General features: G+C 42.5%; 1 protein-coding gene across 12 annotated transcripts in view; it reads right to left on the reverse strand.

Moving 5' to 3' along the window:
- Positions 1-20,303, reverse strand: part of adgrl1a (adhesion G protein-coupled receptor L1a) — a 654,463-nt gene that overhangs the window by 33,191 nt on the left and 600,969 nt on the right. For 6 of the 12 annotated variants that reach the window (XM_073069264.1, XM_073069254.1, XM_073069253.1 and 3 more), the window contains 2 exons: positions 13,201-13,242; positions 2,574-2,600 (listed from right to left, as the gene is read on the reverse strand). The exons of 3 other annotated variants lie outside the window; for them this stretch is intronic. In XM_073069264.1, the coding sequence (XP_072925365.1) occupies positions 2,574-2,600; positions 13,201-13,242 (69 nt within the window). The remainder of the gene's footprint in view (positions 1-2,573; positions 2,601-13,200; positions 13,243-20,303) is intronic. 3 more of the 12 variants (XM_073069259.1, XM_073069258.1, XM_073069256.1) reach the window with 1 other exon arrangement.

Raw genomic sequence — 20,303 nt, forward strand, 5'->3', positions numbered from 1 at the left:
ACGCCACTGTCTAAAAGTGGCAACCAATCATCGTGAGAGCATAACATCTACTTTTAGAAGTTGCAGCTGGGAAAAGCCAACAGTCTCTCAGCTCATTTTACTTCCATTTTCACCTTGATCAAGATACATAATACAGCCTCTAACCGTCCCAACAGCCAATCTTCTATTTAACCAATTCCACCATTCCCACTCAGCCAAATGTCCAACCACTACTGGGCCACTGAACCACTGAACTAATCTTCCAGACTACCTACGCCCCCGACTCACCAAGAGCAGAACATCCTAGCACTCGTACCAAAACCACAAAACCAGTTCAAGTATCCTGTGAATTCCCATCTATCACCTTTACTGATCTCCTGACCTGAAACCCTACTGAACTACCAGGCTTCCAAACTCTGTTCCTTCTCAGAGCTGAACTTCTCGATATCCCTTGTGAGCTGACAAAACATTTGAAGGAAAAGCATTTCAGAGTGTAAAGCCCTTGCAGTGACGGATGATATCCAAGGTAAATGCTGTTTACCAGCTCTCAAACAAAGTGCTCATCGGCCAACTATGCACCTAGTCAGCAGCAACTTCTAGGAACCATTTACTTATTTATTTATTGTGATAGAGTGTGGAATAGGCCCTTCAAGCTGCACCACCCAGCAACTCCGGACTGAAATTAAGCCTGATCTCAGCACAATTTTACACTGACCAATTAACCTATCAGCCGGTACGTCTTTGGACTGTGTGAAGAAACTGGAGAACTTGGAGGAAATCTATGCGGTCACCAGCAATTTAACCCAGATTGCTGGTACTGTAAAGTGTTCTGCTAACCAATGTGCTACCGTGCCGTCTCTGAAACTAAACATATGCATCACTTACAGGTCGACATGTCCTGCATGCCCAATGCAACTGATTCATACCAACTCTCCGATAGACAATAGGTGCAGGAGTAGACCATTTGGCCCTTCGAGCCAGCACCGCCATTCAATGTGATCATGGCTGATCATCCACAATCAGTACTCCATTCCTGCCTTCTCCCCATATCCCTTGACTCCACTATCTTTAAGAGCTCTATCTAACTCTTTCTTGAAAGCATCCAGAGAATTGGCCTCCACTGCCTTCTGAGGCAGAGCATGCCATAGATTCACAACTCTCTGGGTGAAAAAGTTTTTCCTGAATTCCGTTCTAAATGGCCTACCCCTTATTCTTAAACTGCGGCCTCTGGTTCTGGACTCCCCCAACATCGGGAACATGTTTCCTGCCTCTAGCAGGTCCAATCCCTTAATAATCTTATATGTTTCAATCAGATCCCCTCTCATCCTTCTAAATTCCAGTGTATACAAGCCCAGTCGCTCCAATCTTTCAACACATGACAGTCCCGCTATCCCGGGAATTGACCTCGTTAACCTACGCCGCACTCCCTCAGTAGCAAGAATGTCCTTCCTCAAATTTGGAGACCAAAACTGAACACAATACTCCAGCTGTGGTCTCACTAGGGTCCAGTAGATTTCAGACTGGCTAAATATTTTGTTATTCATGCAGCAATCCAATATTTATTTATTTTATTTCTTTATGCTTACACTTTGAACAGAAGGTTTTTTCAGAATCTAAGCAGACCCTTGAGCACCATGTGGATCCTGACATGAGAGACGATTTCAGGGACTCATTAGTAGTGTAAGGGAAGGGACAGTCACACACTCCAGATCCTGTGCTCTGAAATTATTCAAGGTCACTGTTATGGGGTCACAGTGATGATTGTGATAACATAACAGGGTGGATGACTGTATTGCCTCAAGCCTTAGTTCATGTTTTTACCCTGGAAAGGTTAGTTCTTATCCTCTGCCCTTTCCTCCTTTTATAGTGCAGTATCTGGAGTAGGAATTGGGTGACATAGCACTATAGGATACAGGAGATCTTGTTCTTATATGGGATTTTTATAAGATAAATAAGACTCACTTTCCTGCTACTTCTCCAAACCTTATATTTATTTCCTTTTTTTAGTTATTTAGCTTATCCCTTTTCAAAAGTTATGATCAAATGTGACGTAACTGCCCTTTCCAGGAGTGCATTCTGAATCACAGTGCCTCATCACCATCCCTGCTTCCTTTGGCAATTATTTAAACCTGATTTCTCTGATCAATAAATGCCCCCACCCCATTCCTAAAATGGATATAGTTCCACTCTATCTACTTGACCAAAAAAATGATTCTGAAGCTCTCTACGGAATCTTGCCTTTACGGTTTCCTCTCCCTCTGCATCTTGCATATACTTAATCTCCTTGATAAATGCAGCACTCCACAGACAGAAGCCAATCATTCCTGGAAATTCTCTCTTTTGCGCTCACTCAAAGAACTTAATATCCTTTCTAAAGCACGGGGGGAGAGCTAGTTACAAAATATCTTCTGTGGTCATTCAGTATATTATTATTCTATCGGGTAATTGTAACTTGTACATTAGGCCCATAATTAACCTCACATCATCAATATTACATGGGGAGGGGAAGAGGATTGAGGAATAGGTACTGATAGCTTTAGAAAACAGGTGAGCATCGGTTGCTCTAGGTTTGATACTGTAACACTAGATCTTACTTCAGAAATGGTTTGTCGTCCTCATATCTACAGAAGCAAAGAAAAGAGGTTCCATTAGAACAGGCACCATTGGCAGGAAATCATATCAACACTTGTACAATGACTCTGTGTAACCCAAGTTTAGTTGGACAGCATGAAATACCTGCTGCATGATGGCCATCTCTGCAAACCCTATCAGGAGTAACTCTTCCATATGATGAAGAAAGTTGCAGGAGTGTTCGAAGGGTGTGACACCTTCAATTAGTGTCAATATTGTTGGCAATGGCACTTGCATTATTGGAAGATGTGAATGCATTATTTCTGCATTTTTGGGGTAAATCTGTACCTCTGGAGTTAGTACCTGGTCCTATGGGCTCCTTTCTCTCAAGTACAAATGAAGGTCATCTATGGGGAGACTGATGATCAAATAGCTAGACATTACTGCATTGAAGCTGATACTTCTGCTCAAGTCCATGCTGCTCTTTATAAAATGCCCCAACAACTCTTCTCGTTTCTGTCTTTATGTCTCCCTTGTAGTATAATCTGACATTCCCTTCCACCATACTGGGCTAGTTCTCTAAACTGCTCCCTATGGCAGAGTTGCACATTCTCTGGCTCAAGAAGTTTCTTTTCTCAATATACATGCATCATCATGTGCACTCTATCAAACCCTTTTCGAGTTCAATGAACCTTGATCAGATCACCCCTCCCTCATTCCTGCTCAATCTTTCCTAACACCAACAAACTTTCAGTTCTGCTAAAACATTTTCAAGAAGTATATAAAAACACTGATTTAGAGTAGTAATTTTAGAACTGTTAACACGACTCCAAATATATCCTGACATAATTGGTTTGGATTGTTTTTACTCAACTGTCAGAGACTGAGGAGGTGATATGATGGAAATATATAAAATTATACAAGGCATAGAGAGGGTAGCTGGTCATTCTTTTTCTCAGGTGCATAGAAATGTCAAATACTAGAGAGCATAGCTTTAACATGAGAGGGGAAAAGGTTAAAGAAGATTTGTGAGGCAAGATATTTACAGAGAGGATGGCAGCGCCTGGACTGTGAAGCCAAGATAGGTGGTGGAAGCAGATATGATAGCAACATCTATGAGGCATTTAGACAGGGATGTGAGCAGGCAGGGAATGGAGGAGCATAGACCATTAATGGGCAGATGGGACTAGCTTAAATTAGCATCTTGGTTGGCACAGACATGGTGGACAGAAAGGCCAGTTCTTGTGCTGTGATGTTCTACGTTCTATGCCTGGAAGCTGTGTGTGCTGTGGTGAGGGTAGTTGGTGTTACATCCCGAGGACGAAGTTGTAGGAGTGTGGGACTGGCTGTACAGGTGGGTTACGGATAGCTAGTGTATTTTTCTGTGAGGAAGGACTCAAGGAACTGTGTCGGAATTTACAAAGTGAATGCTGGCAGACGATACAGCTAAATATTGATGCCCCTGGCTTGATTAACCCCTCATCCTCTCAGTGCAATTATATCCTTGCAGAGCCTATAATTCAGTTTTCAAGATGCACAACTTTCTGGAGGTGCCAGGATGCAAAGTACAAGAAATATCCAACCCTTCTGGGGATACATAAGAAGGAATCTTCTTTCCTTTCTTTATTTTATTTTGAGATAGAGCATGGAATGTACCCTTTTGGCCCTTCGAGTCATGCCACCCAGCATCCCCCCAATTTAACCTTAGCATAATCGTGGGACAACTTACAATGACCAATTAGCCTACCAACTGGTATGTCTTTGGACTGTGGGAGGAAACCCACACGGCCATTGAAGGAAGGTACAAACTGCTTACAGGCAACAGTGGGAATTGAACCTGGGATGCTGGTACTATGAAGTGTTGTGCTAACCACTATGCTACTGTGCTGCCCAAAATCTCAACTAAAGTTTCTGGACCAGAATCCTTCTGGATTGAGTGGAGTACAGATTTTACATGTCTTGTTTGGTTCCTTGACATTGGCAGAGAGTAACACTGGTTGGGGACTGGAAGCAAACATTGCTTATTAAGAGTCAGGCTAAAAAATAAAACCTTTGTGCACATTATAGAGCTAAGCAGGATATGGGAGAAGAAACCTTCTCTGAGACTGCAGCTGGAAGCTATTTGGCTCACTGTCAACACATTGACTCATTTGGAGACCTTTGCAATTTGCCTCTCTCACTTAGTCTTTCCCATGGACTCATAAATATTCACTAAAGTTCCCCTATGGAAGTAATCACGGTATCTACTTTCAGCACCTGCTTACACAGTGTATTCCAGATCACAGCAACTTGTGCAAAATACTGTGATCTTTAATCATTTTTGGCTCTCTTTAACTTTAAGTGGTCCTAAAACCTCAATCTACTCTCCTTGGAGAAAAACCACCACATGACCATGTAACTCAAGGCATGTATCACTGTTGTCAGCTGAGCAAATCTTCTCAATGTTGCCTCTAAGGCTGCAACCTTCTCCCCAAAACGTGGTACCCATACATGAGATGTGCAATGATTTATAAAGGTTTATTGGAACCTGGCTGAGAATGATGTTTGGGAAATAATATGACCTTGGGCTTTGATCATTTTCAGCTGACAGGCCACCAGTTATAATGTCCCTGATGAATATAGAAGCCACAGGATGGACAACTGAAGTTCACAGCTGTTGGAGACACATAGTTTCCTGTGATGTGGTCAGCTTGATGGCATAAGAGACCAGAAGATCGTAAGATATAGGAGCAGAATCAGGCCATTTGGCCCATTAAGCCTGTTCTGCCATTTCATCATGGCAGATCCATTTTCTCCTCTCAGCCTCAATCTCCTGCCTTCTCCCTGTATCCCCTCATGCCCTGATTAATCAAGAATCTACACAAAATGCTGGAGGAACTCAGCAAGCCAGGCAGCATCTAGGTTTCCTAGATACTGGCTGGCCTAGTGAGTTCCTCCAGCATTTTGTGTGTGTTGCTTGGATTTCCAGCATCTGCAGATTTTCTCTTGCTTGTGATCAGAATCTATCAAACTGTGCCTTAAATATACCCAATGATTTGGCCTCCACAGCTGCCTCTAGCAACAAATTCCACAGATTCACCACTCTCTGGCTGAAGAAATTCCTCCTCATCTCTGTTCTGAAAGGATCCCCTCTATTATGAGGCTGTGTCCTCTGGTCTTAGGCTCTCCCACCATAGGAAGTATCTTCTCTCCATCCATTCTGTCGAGGCCTTTCAACATTCGACAAGTTTCCATGAGGTCACCCCTCATTCTTTCGAGTTTCAGTGAGTAGAGGCCCAGAGCCATCAAACGCTCTCCCTATGACAAGCCTTTCAATCTTGGAATCATTTTCATGAACCTCCTTTGAAACCTCTCCAATGTCAGCCCACGTCTTCTCCCTTTGAGTTTTATACAGTCACAAGGACCAGAGAAGACTGAATACATGCTTTGTCTTTTGTGGCACCTGTTCTATTTCCAGGGAGTAATGCCCAAGGGAGAACCATCTACAAAGTGCCTGAGTAATTCCAGACACCACAGATGATCCCAAGTTGGAAATGAAAATGCTACCAAAGCACAATTGGAAAGCTATCTCGTGGAAAAAGAGATCATTGTCACACTATATGTCCAATTTGTACTTCACCTGTCCCAGGAGAGTGTGATGTGACAGCACAAAGGAACTTTACTCTGGGTCTACACTGGCTGTACTTGGGCTGGAAGTGTTCGATAGTTCAGGGTTGAGGAAGCTTTATCTTCTCTCTAATCCATGGTATATCCATGGTCTAATCCAGGCAATATCAAATGGAAGGTAGGAAGGTAGAAATATGCTGTAAATGCGTAGTTATGTCTGATGGGCTGGCGTAACAGCAGCTTCACTTTCTAACCTGTGCTACCCACGTCTAGCTCTTAATACAAAAATTTAAAAGATGCAAAGCAACATTTATTAAAAATATTTTAATTATGTAAGGGACAGAAAAATGTCTGACTTCAACAACTGAGGTAGCCTTCCTATTTTTGTTGAAATATTGGACCAACCTCATTACTAATGGTGATATCATCGACTCCAGCAGTTCACTTGTTTGATGGGAAACACTAATTTCATTAAAGACTAATTTTGGATGTGTGGTTTGATCACGTTAACTTTATTCTTTCACGTTGAAGCACTAATTTCTGAACTAGGCCCTTCTATGAATTCAAACTGAAACCTTGTAGACAGTATCTGCTCCACTTGGTACTTAGATTTTCAGAAACTTTGACAAGGTGCCGCACATGAGGTTGCTTAACATGATAAGAGCCAATGGTATTACAGGAAAGATACAAACATGGATAGAACATTGGCTGATTGGCAGAAGGCAAAGAGTGGGAATAACAGGAGCTTTTTCCTGGTTGGCTGTCGTGACCAGTGGTGTTCCACAGGGGTTGGTGTTAAGGCCGCTTCTTTTAACATTACATGTCAATGACTAGGTTAACGGAATTGATTGCTTTGTAGCCAAGTTTGCGGATGATACAAAGACAGTTGGAGGGGCAGGTAGTTTCGAGGAAGTAGAGAGGCTACAGAAGTACTTAAACAGATTGGAAGAATGGGCAAAGTGGCAGATGGAATAGTGTTGGGAAGTGTATGGTCATGCACTTTGGTAGAAGAAATAAAAGGGTAGACTATTTTCTAAATGGAGAGAAAATTTTAAAATCTGAGGTGCGAAGCCCTAGTGCGGGATTCCTTAAAGTTTAATTTGCAGTTTGCGTCATTGGTGAGGAAGGCAAATGTGATGTTAGCATTCATTTCAAGTGGACTAGAATATAAAAGCAAGGGTGAAATGCTGAGGCTTTATAAAACACTGGTGAGGCCTCACGGAGTATTGTGAGCAGTTTCGGGTCCCTTATCTAAGAAGGGATGTGCTGACATTGAGAGGGTTCAAAGGAGGTTCATGAAAATGATTCTGGGATTGAAACGCTTGTTATATGAGAAGTGCCTCTACTCACTGGAATTTCAGACGAATAAGTGAGTGAAATCCTTCAAATATCCAAACATTGTTGCTGCTAAAATCAACCTGCTTACAACTGAGTCCCTATCACAAATCTGCATTGTAATTTATGCGCTCATGAGGTTAATCTAGCATTGTTCTCCAAGAAAAGGAAATGCTCAGGGCAGTTTTAATTGAGATGTTCAAAATGATGCTTGGGTTTCTAAAGTGGCAATAAAGGAAAAATTGTTTCTACTGGCAAGAGGTTCAATACCCAGAGATAAATGAAAAAGAAAAAAAGATTTTCAAACAATGTGTCATCGTATGGGATGCACTGCTTCTAAAGAAGGCACAAACAGACTGAATTAGAATTTTCCAAGGAAATGGGGTAGATACCTGAAAAGGACCAATTTACAGAATTATGGGAATGGAATGAGTGGGATGTCTCTATGAGAGAGGCATGCTATGTGGAATCATCTCTTTCTGTGATGTATCATTCTTTGTGATTTTTAGTGATTTCCCATTGCCTACAAATGCAAAGGGCCATTGGGTTACACAGACACATTTAGCACAGAAGATAGTGAAATATTTATAGTCAGCAGTAACTGCTTTGAGTGAAATGTTAGATTGCACATAAGCAGCTTAAACCTGGGGCTTCTTGCCAATGCACTCTTTAAGGCTTTTTGAAAAAAAATTAAACTTTTCTTTCCAATTTACTTTTTCACCACAAACCAGTTCAACCTTCATGGAAGCACTTGAAGTATGAGGACAAGTTAACCCCAAATACACTTCCCTAAAAACCTCAATCACACACACAACCAGGAAGATGGGTTGTCCTGTAAAGAGGTGGCTTAGCAGCCAGGGCACTGGATCAAAGGTAGAATGATTTTGAGTTCTATAAAGTAATTATTAATGAATAATTACTGAACAACCTTATATAGGATATTAACACCTTTTTCTTGTATAAAGAAATCCACAACTCGCTATTTTAGTGTTCAAATTGTATGATATTAGAATTCATGACTGACTTGAGAATAGCTTACTGTAAATGCCCGGCTTGTTCACTGGTGTCTTGGGGATTCTTGTCATTTCATCCACCCACTCCCATTTAGTGACTCCAGTGCATTATGTGGCTACGCCCTTGGAGATGTCCCTGTTTGTTGGAACAATTAAGGATGAGGCGTGGGGAGTGGAATAAATGTGACTTGGTCTTTTTGATGTTTACACTGTGTTCCTTGCTCACTCTGTATCTCCAAGTTGCCACCTTATGCCTCTGCTTTTCTCTCTGTGATTTGATCAAGTCGATTAAACTGTTACATTGTGGGATCTCATCTTGCTTGTGTGTAATGACCTGTGTTTACACATCCCAACCGGCATGCACTCACACACAGACTCACTAGCTCTCACTCTCAAATCACCTTTAATGTAGTCTCCCAGTGGTTGGAAACTACACTCACCATGATTTCAACATGGCTGTTGTCAGAAGGGACAATACCAGCAATTGAATGACCATATGATACAGTTGATCTGTTTTGTCTGCAGAGCCAAGGTCTGGTATGGGTAAGAAGAGGATGGGGATGAGAGAGTCTGCTGGACAGTGATACAAATATTCTCTGGATCAAAGGGCACAGCTGAATCGCACTGCTCACCAATGCCAGGTCCTAACACGGATAAGGCAGCAACCACTCTGGAAGGCTTACAACCAACTCTGGGAAATGGGTGGCTTTGAATAAGAGGCCATTACTTCAAGATAAGAGCTGGTTCTTAAAATAAATTTTTTTGCCTCAAAGGGTGGTGAATCTCTGTTCCTGAAGGTGGTGGAGGCAGTATCATTAGATCTAGTTAAGGTGGAGATTATTTTAGAAGATTAAGAAATTGAAGGTTATAGGGAACTGGCACAGAAGTAGAGCTGTTAGATCAGACGCGATCATATTGAATGGTAGGGCAGGTTTGTGGGGCTGAATGGTTCGCCAAAGCTCCCAAACCCTTAATTAGTCACATAAATAAGATCTCAACAAACTCCGTAAGTCCCTTGAAGGTGTATGTCAGTGGGAGGATGCGGCAGGGGTTGGATTGTTGGTACCATATACCCAATGAGTACAACCTGCCAGGCAGAAACAGGCTTGAAATAGGCAGAAGGGAGGGTTCAAGCATGCTTCAGTCTTGCCAGGGAGTACATCTACTCATCACATGACAGATTAGTATCTCACACAGCAAAATGAGGGGCTCTTCAAATAACACTCTATTTAGTAACCTTCATTTAGCAAGGGACTCTGTCCCCAAGGATTGATTACGTTGAAGAACAGATGCCATTCTGGGCAAGTCTAAGAGGAATAAAGGAAATGAAAGATAGGGGAAGGCTCATATGGAGTATAACAATGCCATCAAGCAACTGGAGCAAATTACTGATTTCTGTGGTGTGAAATTCTCTGTAATTCTTTCAATTTCATCAATTTCTCCATTTAAAAAGCCTTAAGGAATCCAGATAGCCCCAGATACATACCAAGCTTTCAAAGCAAAAAAAGCAGCCAGCTTTGCAATGATATAACAAGCCTTGTAAGATTTTTGTGAAACACATTCATGAGATGTTACAGTTTAGTGCAAGCACCAAATGCTTCATGTTCCTGTAATGTCCCTCTGCTCCAGCAATCTTCCTATATGAGCTCTTTGTGTCCGTTACCAATGTTCAAAGAAAATCTGCACTAAAAATATGGGATAGGAAACTTGAGAGAGTTCTAATAGGCTGAACCGGCTCAAGAGGGTGATGTTCCTGTAGGTCCATCTTGGAAGTCGCTCTCACACTTGCATATATTCCAATGTAGGGAGTTCTTGCCTGACTGACTAAAAGTAAGACACTGAGACATTGGTCTCATCTGGAGCTGGTGTTATCTGCAGGATTGTTACTATACTATCCATGCACAGGTGACTCTACATTGTGACAATTGACCAGAGCTGGAGAGGACAAATAGACTTTGTGCTGGAGAAGATGAAATAAAGCCTGATCTAGATCAACCAGGATAAGAATGGGGCCACAAGTCCTGATGCACTGTTTTAACCCAAAATATCAACAATTCCTTTCCTCCAATAGATGTTGCTTGACTTGCGGAGTTTTTCCAGAAGATTGCTCTTTCTTTGAGAATTGGAATACTCAAGCCAGTGACCTAAAATGGTGATGGAATTGGTTGCAAAAGTTTGGAGTTGTGTTTTGGCAGATGGCAATGACTTTAGTTCACTGAAGATAAAGCTGTCCAGGAACCATCAGGGACTAGTCAAGAGTAGAACTTGGGAAGGGGTGGGTTGGGGGGGGGGGGTGCAATAATGAAGTAATCTTTGAATACTTTCCCAGTAATGGGATAAGAGTGGGATAAACAGGATTTGTTGAAATTTGCTGGGATAAAATGGTAGATAAAAAAAAGTTTAGTCCTATTCAACTGCTACAGTAGAGTAATATGGAAGCCAGCTTGTGGAAATGTGAAACTGGATGTGATTAACATATTTTAATGCTGATCAAGTATCTTTAGCTAGTCTTACTAGAGTTAATGCCTTTCCCCCAGTAAACATGGCTTTATCTCTCATCCATTGATTTCCCTCGACACAACCCCGTCCTTCCTTCCCTCAAATACAAACATGATATTCTTTACTGATCTGACTTGATCATGTCAAGCGCTATCCAAATTTCCTGGATAATAAGGATGAATAGCTTAACTCAAGACAATTCCCCAAGGCACGAGGGAAGTAGGCAGCTTCAGATTCTGTTCTCCCCATCCATTGCCCCTTGTGTTCTGTGATATTTTTAACAATGAGGTGCTCAGGGATTTCAGTCACTAAGGTGGAGATTCCAGTTTATATTGTTCCTTACCCACCAACCTCTCTCCAGTTCAGTCCACTTTCCTTCCCTTCATCACCGCTGGTTTCTCCACACTTCCCTAACAAGTTTATTCACTCACAAAAGCCTCCTACTTCTTTAAATCAATTCCCCACCATTTCTCATCTGTTTGCCTTACAGATGTCACAGATGGTACTCAGGCACGGGTCCCATCTCACTGAAAGCCCTTACTGAACCTGCTCCTCTTTCAAACTTAGCTCTGATTACTCTGTGTCCCAGCAGTCTCCCATTACAATGCAGAGATAATTTTTAACACGCTTATCCTCTGGAATGTCAAAGTAATTAGATTCTTGATGAAGCCTTGGGCTTGCTTCCCATTCCATCTATTTCGTCATTCCATAGGATTAGGATTATGGCTGATCTCCAATGCTAGTTCATCTTACTGGTCTCTTCTGCCTCATTTACCCTTAATCATCTTTCATAGAGCTAATTAGTTCCATTTTCCACAACTATGAGTCGTTATCTTCTATGTTCTGGCTCACCTTCTCACAACCTCTGAAGTGGTTATCCTTTCACAGTACTCCAACACTGTCTGCCATGGAACCGGTCTCATTTCTTACTGGCCCAAAGGAGCAATCACTGCTCCCTCTCCTGTGACCACCACCAGGATTTGATCCACCCCACCCCCCATGTGATCAGCGTACCTCATCTGGTAAGTTATTCCTGCATTATGACGGGTCTTTCTGACTCCCAACATGCGAGAACTAACTCGATGTAACTCCCATCCTGACCATGTAATGAAGATACACAGTGATAATGACCCTGTGATTCCCTGCGCTTGATCCAGACCCCACAGAGCCTTCACACCTTTGTCTTTGAATGTATGAGACTTCCCCCAGACTCTGCAATGAACCCCTGACTCAGCATTGACCCTAAGTGATCCCTCCAAGATTTAGCACTGATACATGGACAAGCCCCTCCTAGTTACTCTATACTCATCCTGTAAGTTTAATTTCCATTGTACTGAGTGACCTGCAGGTGAAGTGATCCTTTGTGTAGCAATATATATCCAAGCCTAGAGTGCCAGAAGCAGTAGATGCTGACTGCCGTTTTGAACTTGGATCAGTGGCCTCAGGGTCCTGATGCACACCACCTACTGTTTGTGTTCAATATGCGGAGACTTTCTAGGTCAGATGGTGGATGGGCTAAGGGGGAACTGCAATGAGATTATGTACAAAGGCCCATTGCCTATTGCTTGCCTATTAAGCAAGGATCATGAAGCATATGGTTAGTTAATGACCTGGTGACCAGTAAACATTAACTTTTCATCAGAAATGCCAACACTATTAATTCCTTGTGTAAGAAACTTTTGAGAACACATGAGCATCTGAGTGCAACACATTACCAACAGGAGAATTTGCTTCATGAAATATTCCCCTAAAGGATGTGTTAGGAACAGATTTACACACAATTCTGGATCCAGACTATGAGTTGTTATGCTCCTAGTTTTTGATAAGCTCGAGTATCATTGGATTATGTGTCCAGGCACCATGAGATCACATGTAAGGTATCCTAAAATGCTCTGTCACTGGTGTGTGAGGACGTCATTATTCAAAGTGCGTCAGGCAGAGGGCTGGAAAACTGGAGAACAAAGATTTATATTCAGGCCAGAGGTGATTACAAATGTGAACAGAATCAGGTTTTAACTGGCCTCTTCCACAGGAAACATTTTTTTTTAAATGATGTCCACCGACGTAACATGCAGCATTGAAACAAATTTTTCTACCCACTCATCATGGATCCAGCTCTGTGTGTTAACCAATATTCCAGCGGATGGATAATGAGGAAGACAAGCTCTGAACTCAAAGCACTGGTTTGTTTTCTTACCCAGGCAAATCCATACTATAGTAGCCATCACATATGGGATAACTAGCAAGCATGAAAATTAATAGGAAAGGGGAAAAGGGAGAGAGAAACAAGAAGGACGATAAAGTTAACTCACTCTGAACATGCAGCATGCAGCAGCTTGGATAGGAGTTCACTCATCCACAAACTCCCATTGTATTACTTTCACACTCTAAACCCATAATCTGGTTACCCCACAGCTGGGCCAGTGGATAAGTCACAAAGCAACTGGTCATAAGACCCATCGGGCCTACAAAGTACGCAGGTCTGTAGGAAAGCCCAAGAGTAAGATTTACCAACAGCAGCAAGTACTGGGGCAGTGAGGGTCCTATGGCAGGTTTACGAATCAGTGAACAGGCACAGGGCTAATGGTAGGCCCAAGGTCAACAAAAATCAATGGGATCTGGGCCAGAGTCAAGGCCTGTCATATAATATAGATCCAGGCACAAGTGTGAACCAGATCATTAACACCGGTCGAAGAAGCTGCTTTTAAATGATCACATTAACCAAAAAAAAAAATCACATGATCCTTCATTCAGAATAGCAGTTCAAAATACTTATGGAAGACGTACGATTCTGATCAGCAATGTTAAATGAGTCAATTAAAATAGAGATCTGAATCCAGAACTCCTTATTTTCAATCTTTGTTCTCATCTTGTCATTCCATATTAGCGTTCCAGAACCCGAGGGGGAATAGTTAACACGTATCATTCCTGCCCAATAAAATGGGCAACCCAAGTACTACGCCTTGCCTTTCAAAGCATCCCCCAGCCCAGGTTCTCTGAATTCCTCAGCCTGGCTAATCACAGAACTCTACAGCTGGGACAAGGCTGTCCACAGAAGGAAATCATTCACATCAAGGAATCATGTGGGGTAATCCCGGCTCGTTTCCACAGCCTTGCTACACACTCACTAACCAGCTGCTTTTCAGAAAGTCATGCATTCCTGCTTCCAACATTTTTAGACTCTCTATCTTGCTCTGGATGAAGAATTCCTTTAAATCTCCTGTCAATGATCTTCTATTCGCTTCACTGAATAGAGATAGGTCTGTAAACATTCCAGCCATCATGGACTTTACAGGTCTCACCAGACCTTCAAAGAAATGACCTACGTCATGTTGACACGCAAACTCTTGCCCATTGTTCCAACCCTGGCTGACTGGGTCATCTTACTGCATGAACTGGAGTTCCTGCCATGCACACCTGAGTTCTGAGCTCTCTACTGTAAATGAGCTGCCATTTATATGTGTATTTTTCTGGGATTCTTAATCATGTTCTGTCTCCAAATGCATTATAACCATTTTCCTTCCTTCAGCACTTCCTCTGCTGGTTGGCTGACCCATCCCAGCCTCATAGTACCCACCTTACTTCAGGTAGTTACAAAAAGACCAGACATACAAGGTTGGACGATCTATAATAGTCATCTAGTTGTTCCTCAATTATTTTTTAGAATAATCATGGGAAACAGATATATACTGTATTGTGCAAAAGTCTAAGGCACCCTATTTTATGGCTTCAGATGGTATGATCTCCACAGAGCCTTGATCTCAACATCATTGAAGCGGTCTGGGATTACCCGGAGAGACAGAAACAAACGAGACATCCTCAGTCTGCAGAACTCTGGACAGCTCTCCAAAATGCTTGGAACAACCTAACAACTGATTTTGTTGTAAAACTGCACGACAGTGTACCTAGAAGAACTGATGCAATTTTAAAAGCAAAGGGTGGTCACACCAAATATTGATTTAATTTTCTTACCATTTACTGCTCTTTATAGCATCTTCTTGATACTTAAAAGCTTTTCATTTATTTTTGAAAGTATCTTCAGTTTATAAACTTTTTTTAAACATGTGCCCAAGACTGTTGCACGATATTGTTTTAAAAAAACAGTTGTTTCATGCCTCTCTGATTTTTCTCCCAGAAGTGTCCTGGAGATAATTGTTATTTCCTAGATGATGCAGATCCACCAAAGAGCTCAGCATCTGGTTCTCCACTGCTAATACCAGGCATTTCATGTAGAGGTTTTCAGCTTGATATCGTTTTCAGTCTCTCAAGTTGTAGCTGCACTCCCTCGTCCTGAAGTCATGGTTCACTTTCAAACAGCATTTAATTAAATGGACCTATTACTTGCTATCCTGAGTTTACATGCTTTCCAACTGTGTACTCCAGGGTTGTTATAATCCATCTCGCTGTGCTACCAGGAACCATTCCCTGCACCACTACTATAGACATTTACCTTCTGTCCTTTTGATTAGAACTGAATAAAATGCTAAATGTGTGACCATATTGAATCTATACAGAATAATCTCTGCCTCCTAGCTTCACCACAGATATTATCACTGTTGCCTTGACAGCTCTTCCTCTATAATAATGGCTGTACCCCGGCACCCTGTCATGAGTTCTTCAGGACTCTGTGGCTTGCTGTAGAGCTTTGGGCTTCTGGGTTTCTTGAGTACCTGTATTGATTAGTTGTTAGAGCCATTAAGCCCAGGTACTTTCTGTTTGGTCCTGTCAGGTTGATTTTGTTTCCCACGTTCTATGATTATTTAAAGGGGACTCTCATTGTGCTCTGTAAGTTGGTTTGCGGAGAATTGTTTGTCTTGCTGTGTTGCTCAGACGTGCCTCTGATGACCTGTTGTTATTGCCATGCCCAACCACTTGTTACCATCTCTTGATGGGGTGGGGGACTGCTGTTCTTCCGCTCCTGGGTTGAGTCACTCCCAGAGCTCACTGTGACAGAGTCCTCTGTCCTCCGCACCTGGACTGAGTCGGTGCCAACGACCACCATGACAAAGAGAGTCTGCCGTTCCTCCACACTTGGGTCCAGTCCTGCGAGCACGCACTGTGACACACCACACCTCTTCCAGCTGCTGCTTTTAAGCAGCTTATTTTGTACTTAATCAGCTTGCAAATGCTTTGCACTGATCCTTGTTATCCTCTTCATCCATCGCCCAGATCTTTTATACATTTCCTCAGCTCTCTCAATTGTTGATGCCATTGTCACGTCAATAACAGCCGTCAGTAGTTTTCCATTTTTGTTATACTTTATAATAGCACTAAAATCTAAATCACTTCTCAGAACAATTCTATCATTCTCATTCCCTCCCTTATTTCCTTCCAACCAATTTTATCCCACATACCAACCATTCTGTTCTCCGGCCACCCAATTTCCAGTGGACAGTTAACCTGACAAGAACCTGCCTGTTCTTGGGATGTGGGAAGAAACACGAGATTCTGGGGAAATCAATGAAAACTAGATGAGGCACAAACTACACAATGAGCACCCAAACTCAGGATGTAACCCGGTCTCTAAAGCTGCTTAAGCAGTAGGACCGTTCTAACTGATCATCATGTTTATATCACCTCCTCTATAAAAATTCATCTCCTGCCAACCTCCTGCTCTTAGTGAACAGACCAATTTGGGGCTTCCTTACTGGCTGTTGCTTTGAATTATTTCTTTTCCTCAGACAGTGGCGCTTCCCTCTCAAACCCCTCTCTCAGTCCAAATGAGGTAACTCTGAAGGACAGCACCAAGACCCTGGAGATGCTTGCCCTTTCGAGGTGGCCTGTCACTGAAACTGATAGTGTAAAGCTAAGGGATCCATGGGTATATGAACACAGGCAGTGTTGCAGCAGGTAAACTGCCTAGCCTGTCCAATTCAGTCACTGCATTCTGGGGAAGACATTAAGACGCTAACGTAGAGTAATGGTTAGTGCGATGCTATCACAGCTCAGGGTGTTCCGGAGTTTGGAGTTCAATGCCAGCATCGTCTGTAAGGGGTTTGTATATCCTCCACGTGGAATGCATAGGTTTTCACCGGGTGCTCTGGTTTCCTCCCACAATCCAAAGCTATACCGGGTAGATTACTCGTTCATTGTAAATTGCCCCGTGACAAGGTTAGGGTTAAGCGCCTCTCCCTATAGATGCTGCCTGGCCTGCTGTGTTCCACCAGCATTTTGTGTGTAGGGTTAATTGGGTTTGTCGGAGGTTGCTGGGGCAACATGGCTTGAAGGGCTGGGAAGGCCTACACTGCACTGTATTGCTAAATAGATAAAGACAGGCTGTGAACAAACTTACTTACTTACAACACCATGGAAGTCAATATTCCAATGCCCTTGAAGCGACAGGAGGGGGAATAGTCATAAGGAGCTTCAACATGGAATCAAGTTCACAGCGTCAACATAATGCCGACCCACAAGATTCAAGATTTACACTCATCCTACCTTCATTCTCCCCACCTTCCCATTTGACTCCTCCCAGATTCTACACACTGGGGACAATTTGCAGTGGACAATTAAGCTCCCAACTCGATACCTTTGGTAAGCAGGAGGAAACCGGAGCATCCAGAAGCGACGGAGGATGCGCCACCTCTTATATATTGTAGATAGCAGCGGAGGTCAAGATTGAACCTGGGGCTCTGGGGCAGTGTGGTAGCCAGTCTGTAAGCTATTTCATTATGACTGATCAGCACATACTGAGAAGAAAAGCTATCAGTAGTTTCAACATCTAATAGCAAAAGAAAAGAGAGTGGACAGACATTACATATGTGTTACGCCTTTGCACAGCCAGACAGATTGAAGCCAATATAGAAATGTGGAATTAGACCATACACAGTGAACCTCTGCTTCACTGTACTCCCTGGAGCCCTTACCTAACCCATTCTTCAGTTTGCTCTCTGCCCTTCAATATTGTTTGTTTTACCCCGAGCGACTATCTCTGATATTTATTTGGTGCTTAACTGGACTATTTCCAATCCTGTGGCTACAAAAGTCAAAGGCTGGGTGATCTATGCTGAGTAATTCACCTCTTGATTTCCCACAGCTTTTCCACTATCGAGGCTCCATGAATCGGGAGTGTGATGGAATACCATCCACTAGGCTGGATGAGCAGAGTTCCAATAATATTTTGAGGAGCTCGGCACCACCCAGAACATGGCTGCCCACTTGACTGGCACACCTTCCAGCAGTTCTTCATTATGACAGAATGAATGCAAGAGGAGCCCCTCAAGTCTAACCTGCTATTCAATATGTTCATGGCTGCTCTGCTCCAGACCTCATCTCCTCTGTGCCTGTTCCCCATACACCTCAAATATCTATACCTTCAAAAAAAATGTATCCACCTCTACATTAAGTACTTCTACTAAACTCACCTCCTCGACTCTTTATTCCAGTGACTCTCCGCCCTTATATAAAATCATCTGTCCTCTGCTCTTGCCCTTCTTGCAACTCCAGGACAGAAAAAAGAGCAGAAAACCAGAAACACCATCCTGACTCACTGCTCCTTCACCACCACCAGGTGCAAAGTGAAGAACTTTTCATAGCCATTGGCACAGATGTGTATCATAAGGTCTGAAGTGGTTTGAGAAGAGAACTCACTACTACCTTTAGACTAAGTATGGTTAGGCAATAAATCCTGACACTTCTCAGTAATGGTTCACAGTAACACGTGAGAGAGGGAGAGGCCAGCAGATATCTAGAAAGAGAGAGGGTTAGATACCTTATACTGCAAACTCCTCTCTATCTTTACTGCCAAGGTGAAGGGCCTTGATCCAAAATGTCAATTTCCCTCCGTAGATGCTGCCTAGCCTGCTGAATTGCTCCAGTGCCTCTGTGTGTTGACATCTTAGTAACACCCAGCTCGAAAAAAAGTAATTAAACACAAAAAATCCAAGCAAAAATAAAGTTTGGTATTTTGTGGTTTTCTTAAATTTGCTGATACGAGTTGTGCAAAACTTTAAGTGAGATTGAAAATGATAAATTTTAAAATCTTTTTCCTTTCTTGGCCTGTTCTGAAGCTCCTCACTTTACATCGACAACTTGCAGGGTGACTGTGTCCAGGGAGTAAGAATCATGAGGTAACAACTGCTAAAAGCTCAGGCATAGAAAAGAGGGATCAGTTAGTGAGAAAGTGGAGAGTATGGAGAATGAGAGACAGCAAGATCAGCAACGTAAGATATACAGGGTTGATGAATATCAGTGATTCTATTAAGATCATTTGTTAAACATTTGAACTGATTACCTTCTCTCATTACTGGGCCTTTCTCTACCCAATCAATTAAAATGTCTTAGCATTAACCTAATATCAGGCCAATGGTATTATAACTAAAGGTGCAGTGGGAAACTCTCATTCTACAAGAAAATTAGCCGTAGATAGATGTGAAACATAAATAGATGTGGGGGATGTGATTGAGACTCTGTGCAGCTAAAGAGTTAGAAAGGCAAATGACCTTTGGCTTTTATTGTAAGGGAGGTAGGGGGTGGAGTTTAGAAATAAAGAATAATTATTGGTAAGGTCAAACCTGGACAGTGTTTTGGCATCCTTCTTTAAAAGGGAATATAAGAGATAAGAGGTTATTCTATCAGCAATAAGTGAGATTCACAAAAGAAATAAGATACTTAGAATAATGAGAGATGATCTTATTGAAACATACAAGATCCTAAGGGGGTTTGATATTGAGATGTTTGCACCAATAGGAGAGTCTCAAACATAGGGATGGAGTTACAAGATTGGGATTGGTCATTTAAAACTGAGTTTTATAGTAACTTTGTGCAGAGGGTGGCGAATCTCTGGAATTCATTAACCTGGTGAGTTGTGCAGCCAGAGCACTGGGGTATCAAAGGAGGGGATGGATAAATGTTTGAAAGGTCAAGGAACTGAGAGTAATGGGGAGCTGACACTGAGCACACAAGGCTTGGGGCAGATCAGCCATGGTGGTTCTGAATGGTAGGGCAGATTTGCTCCTACTCTCTTGTGTTGCTTCAAAGATCTGGGAAATGAGCCCTAGTCTCCTAGCCAAACTTTATCTTCAGCTCAACTGCACTCTAAACTTGATTCCTGTTCTGGCCCCAAGAGGCAAGAGGTGAGATTACCAGGATATAGCAGCAGGAGGGAGGAGTTGGACAGAGGCTGGCAGCTGATGGGTTGAAGAAGATGGGGGAGGATGTTAGGCAGAAGGAACCAGTGTGGTCAGATGGAAGGTGAGAGAGAGGAAAGGTGAACAAAGGGAGTAAAGGTATACCTAAGTGGGCACATGAGTACATGAGGGAGAAGAACATGGGGTGGGGGTGGGGGGTAGATGTAGATTA

Source organism: Hemitrygon akajei, chromosome 16 (assembly GCF_048418815.1).
Source record: "Hemitrygon akajei chromosome 16, sHemAka1.3, whole genome shotgun sequence".
NCBI lineage: Eukaryota > Metazoa > Chordata > Chondrichthyes > Myliobatiformes > Dasyatidae > Hemitrygon > Hemitrygon akajei.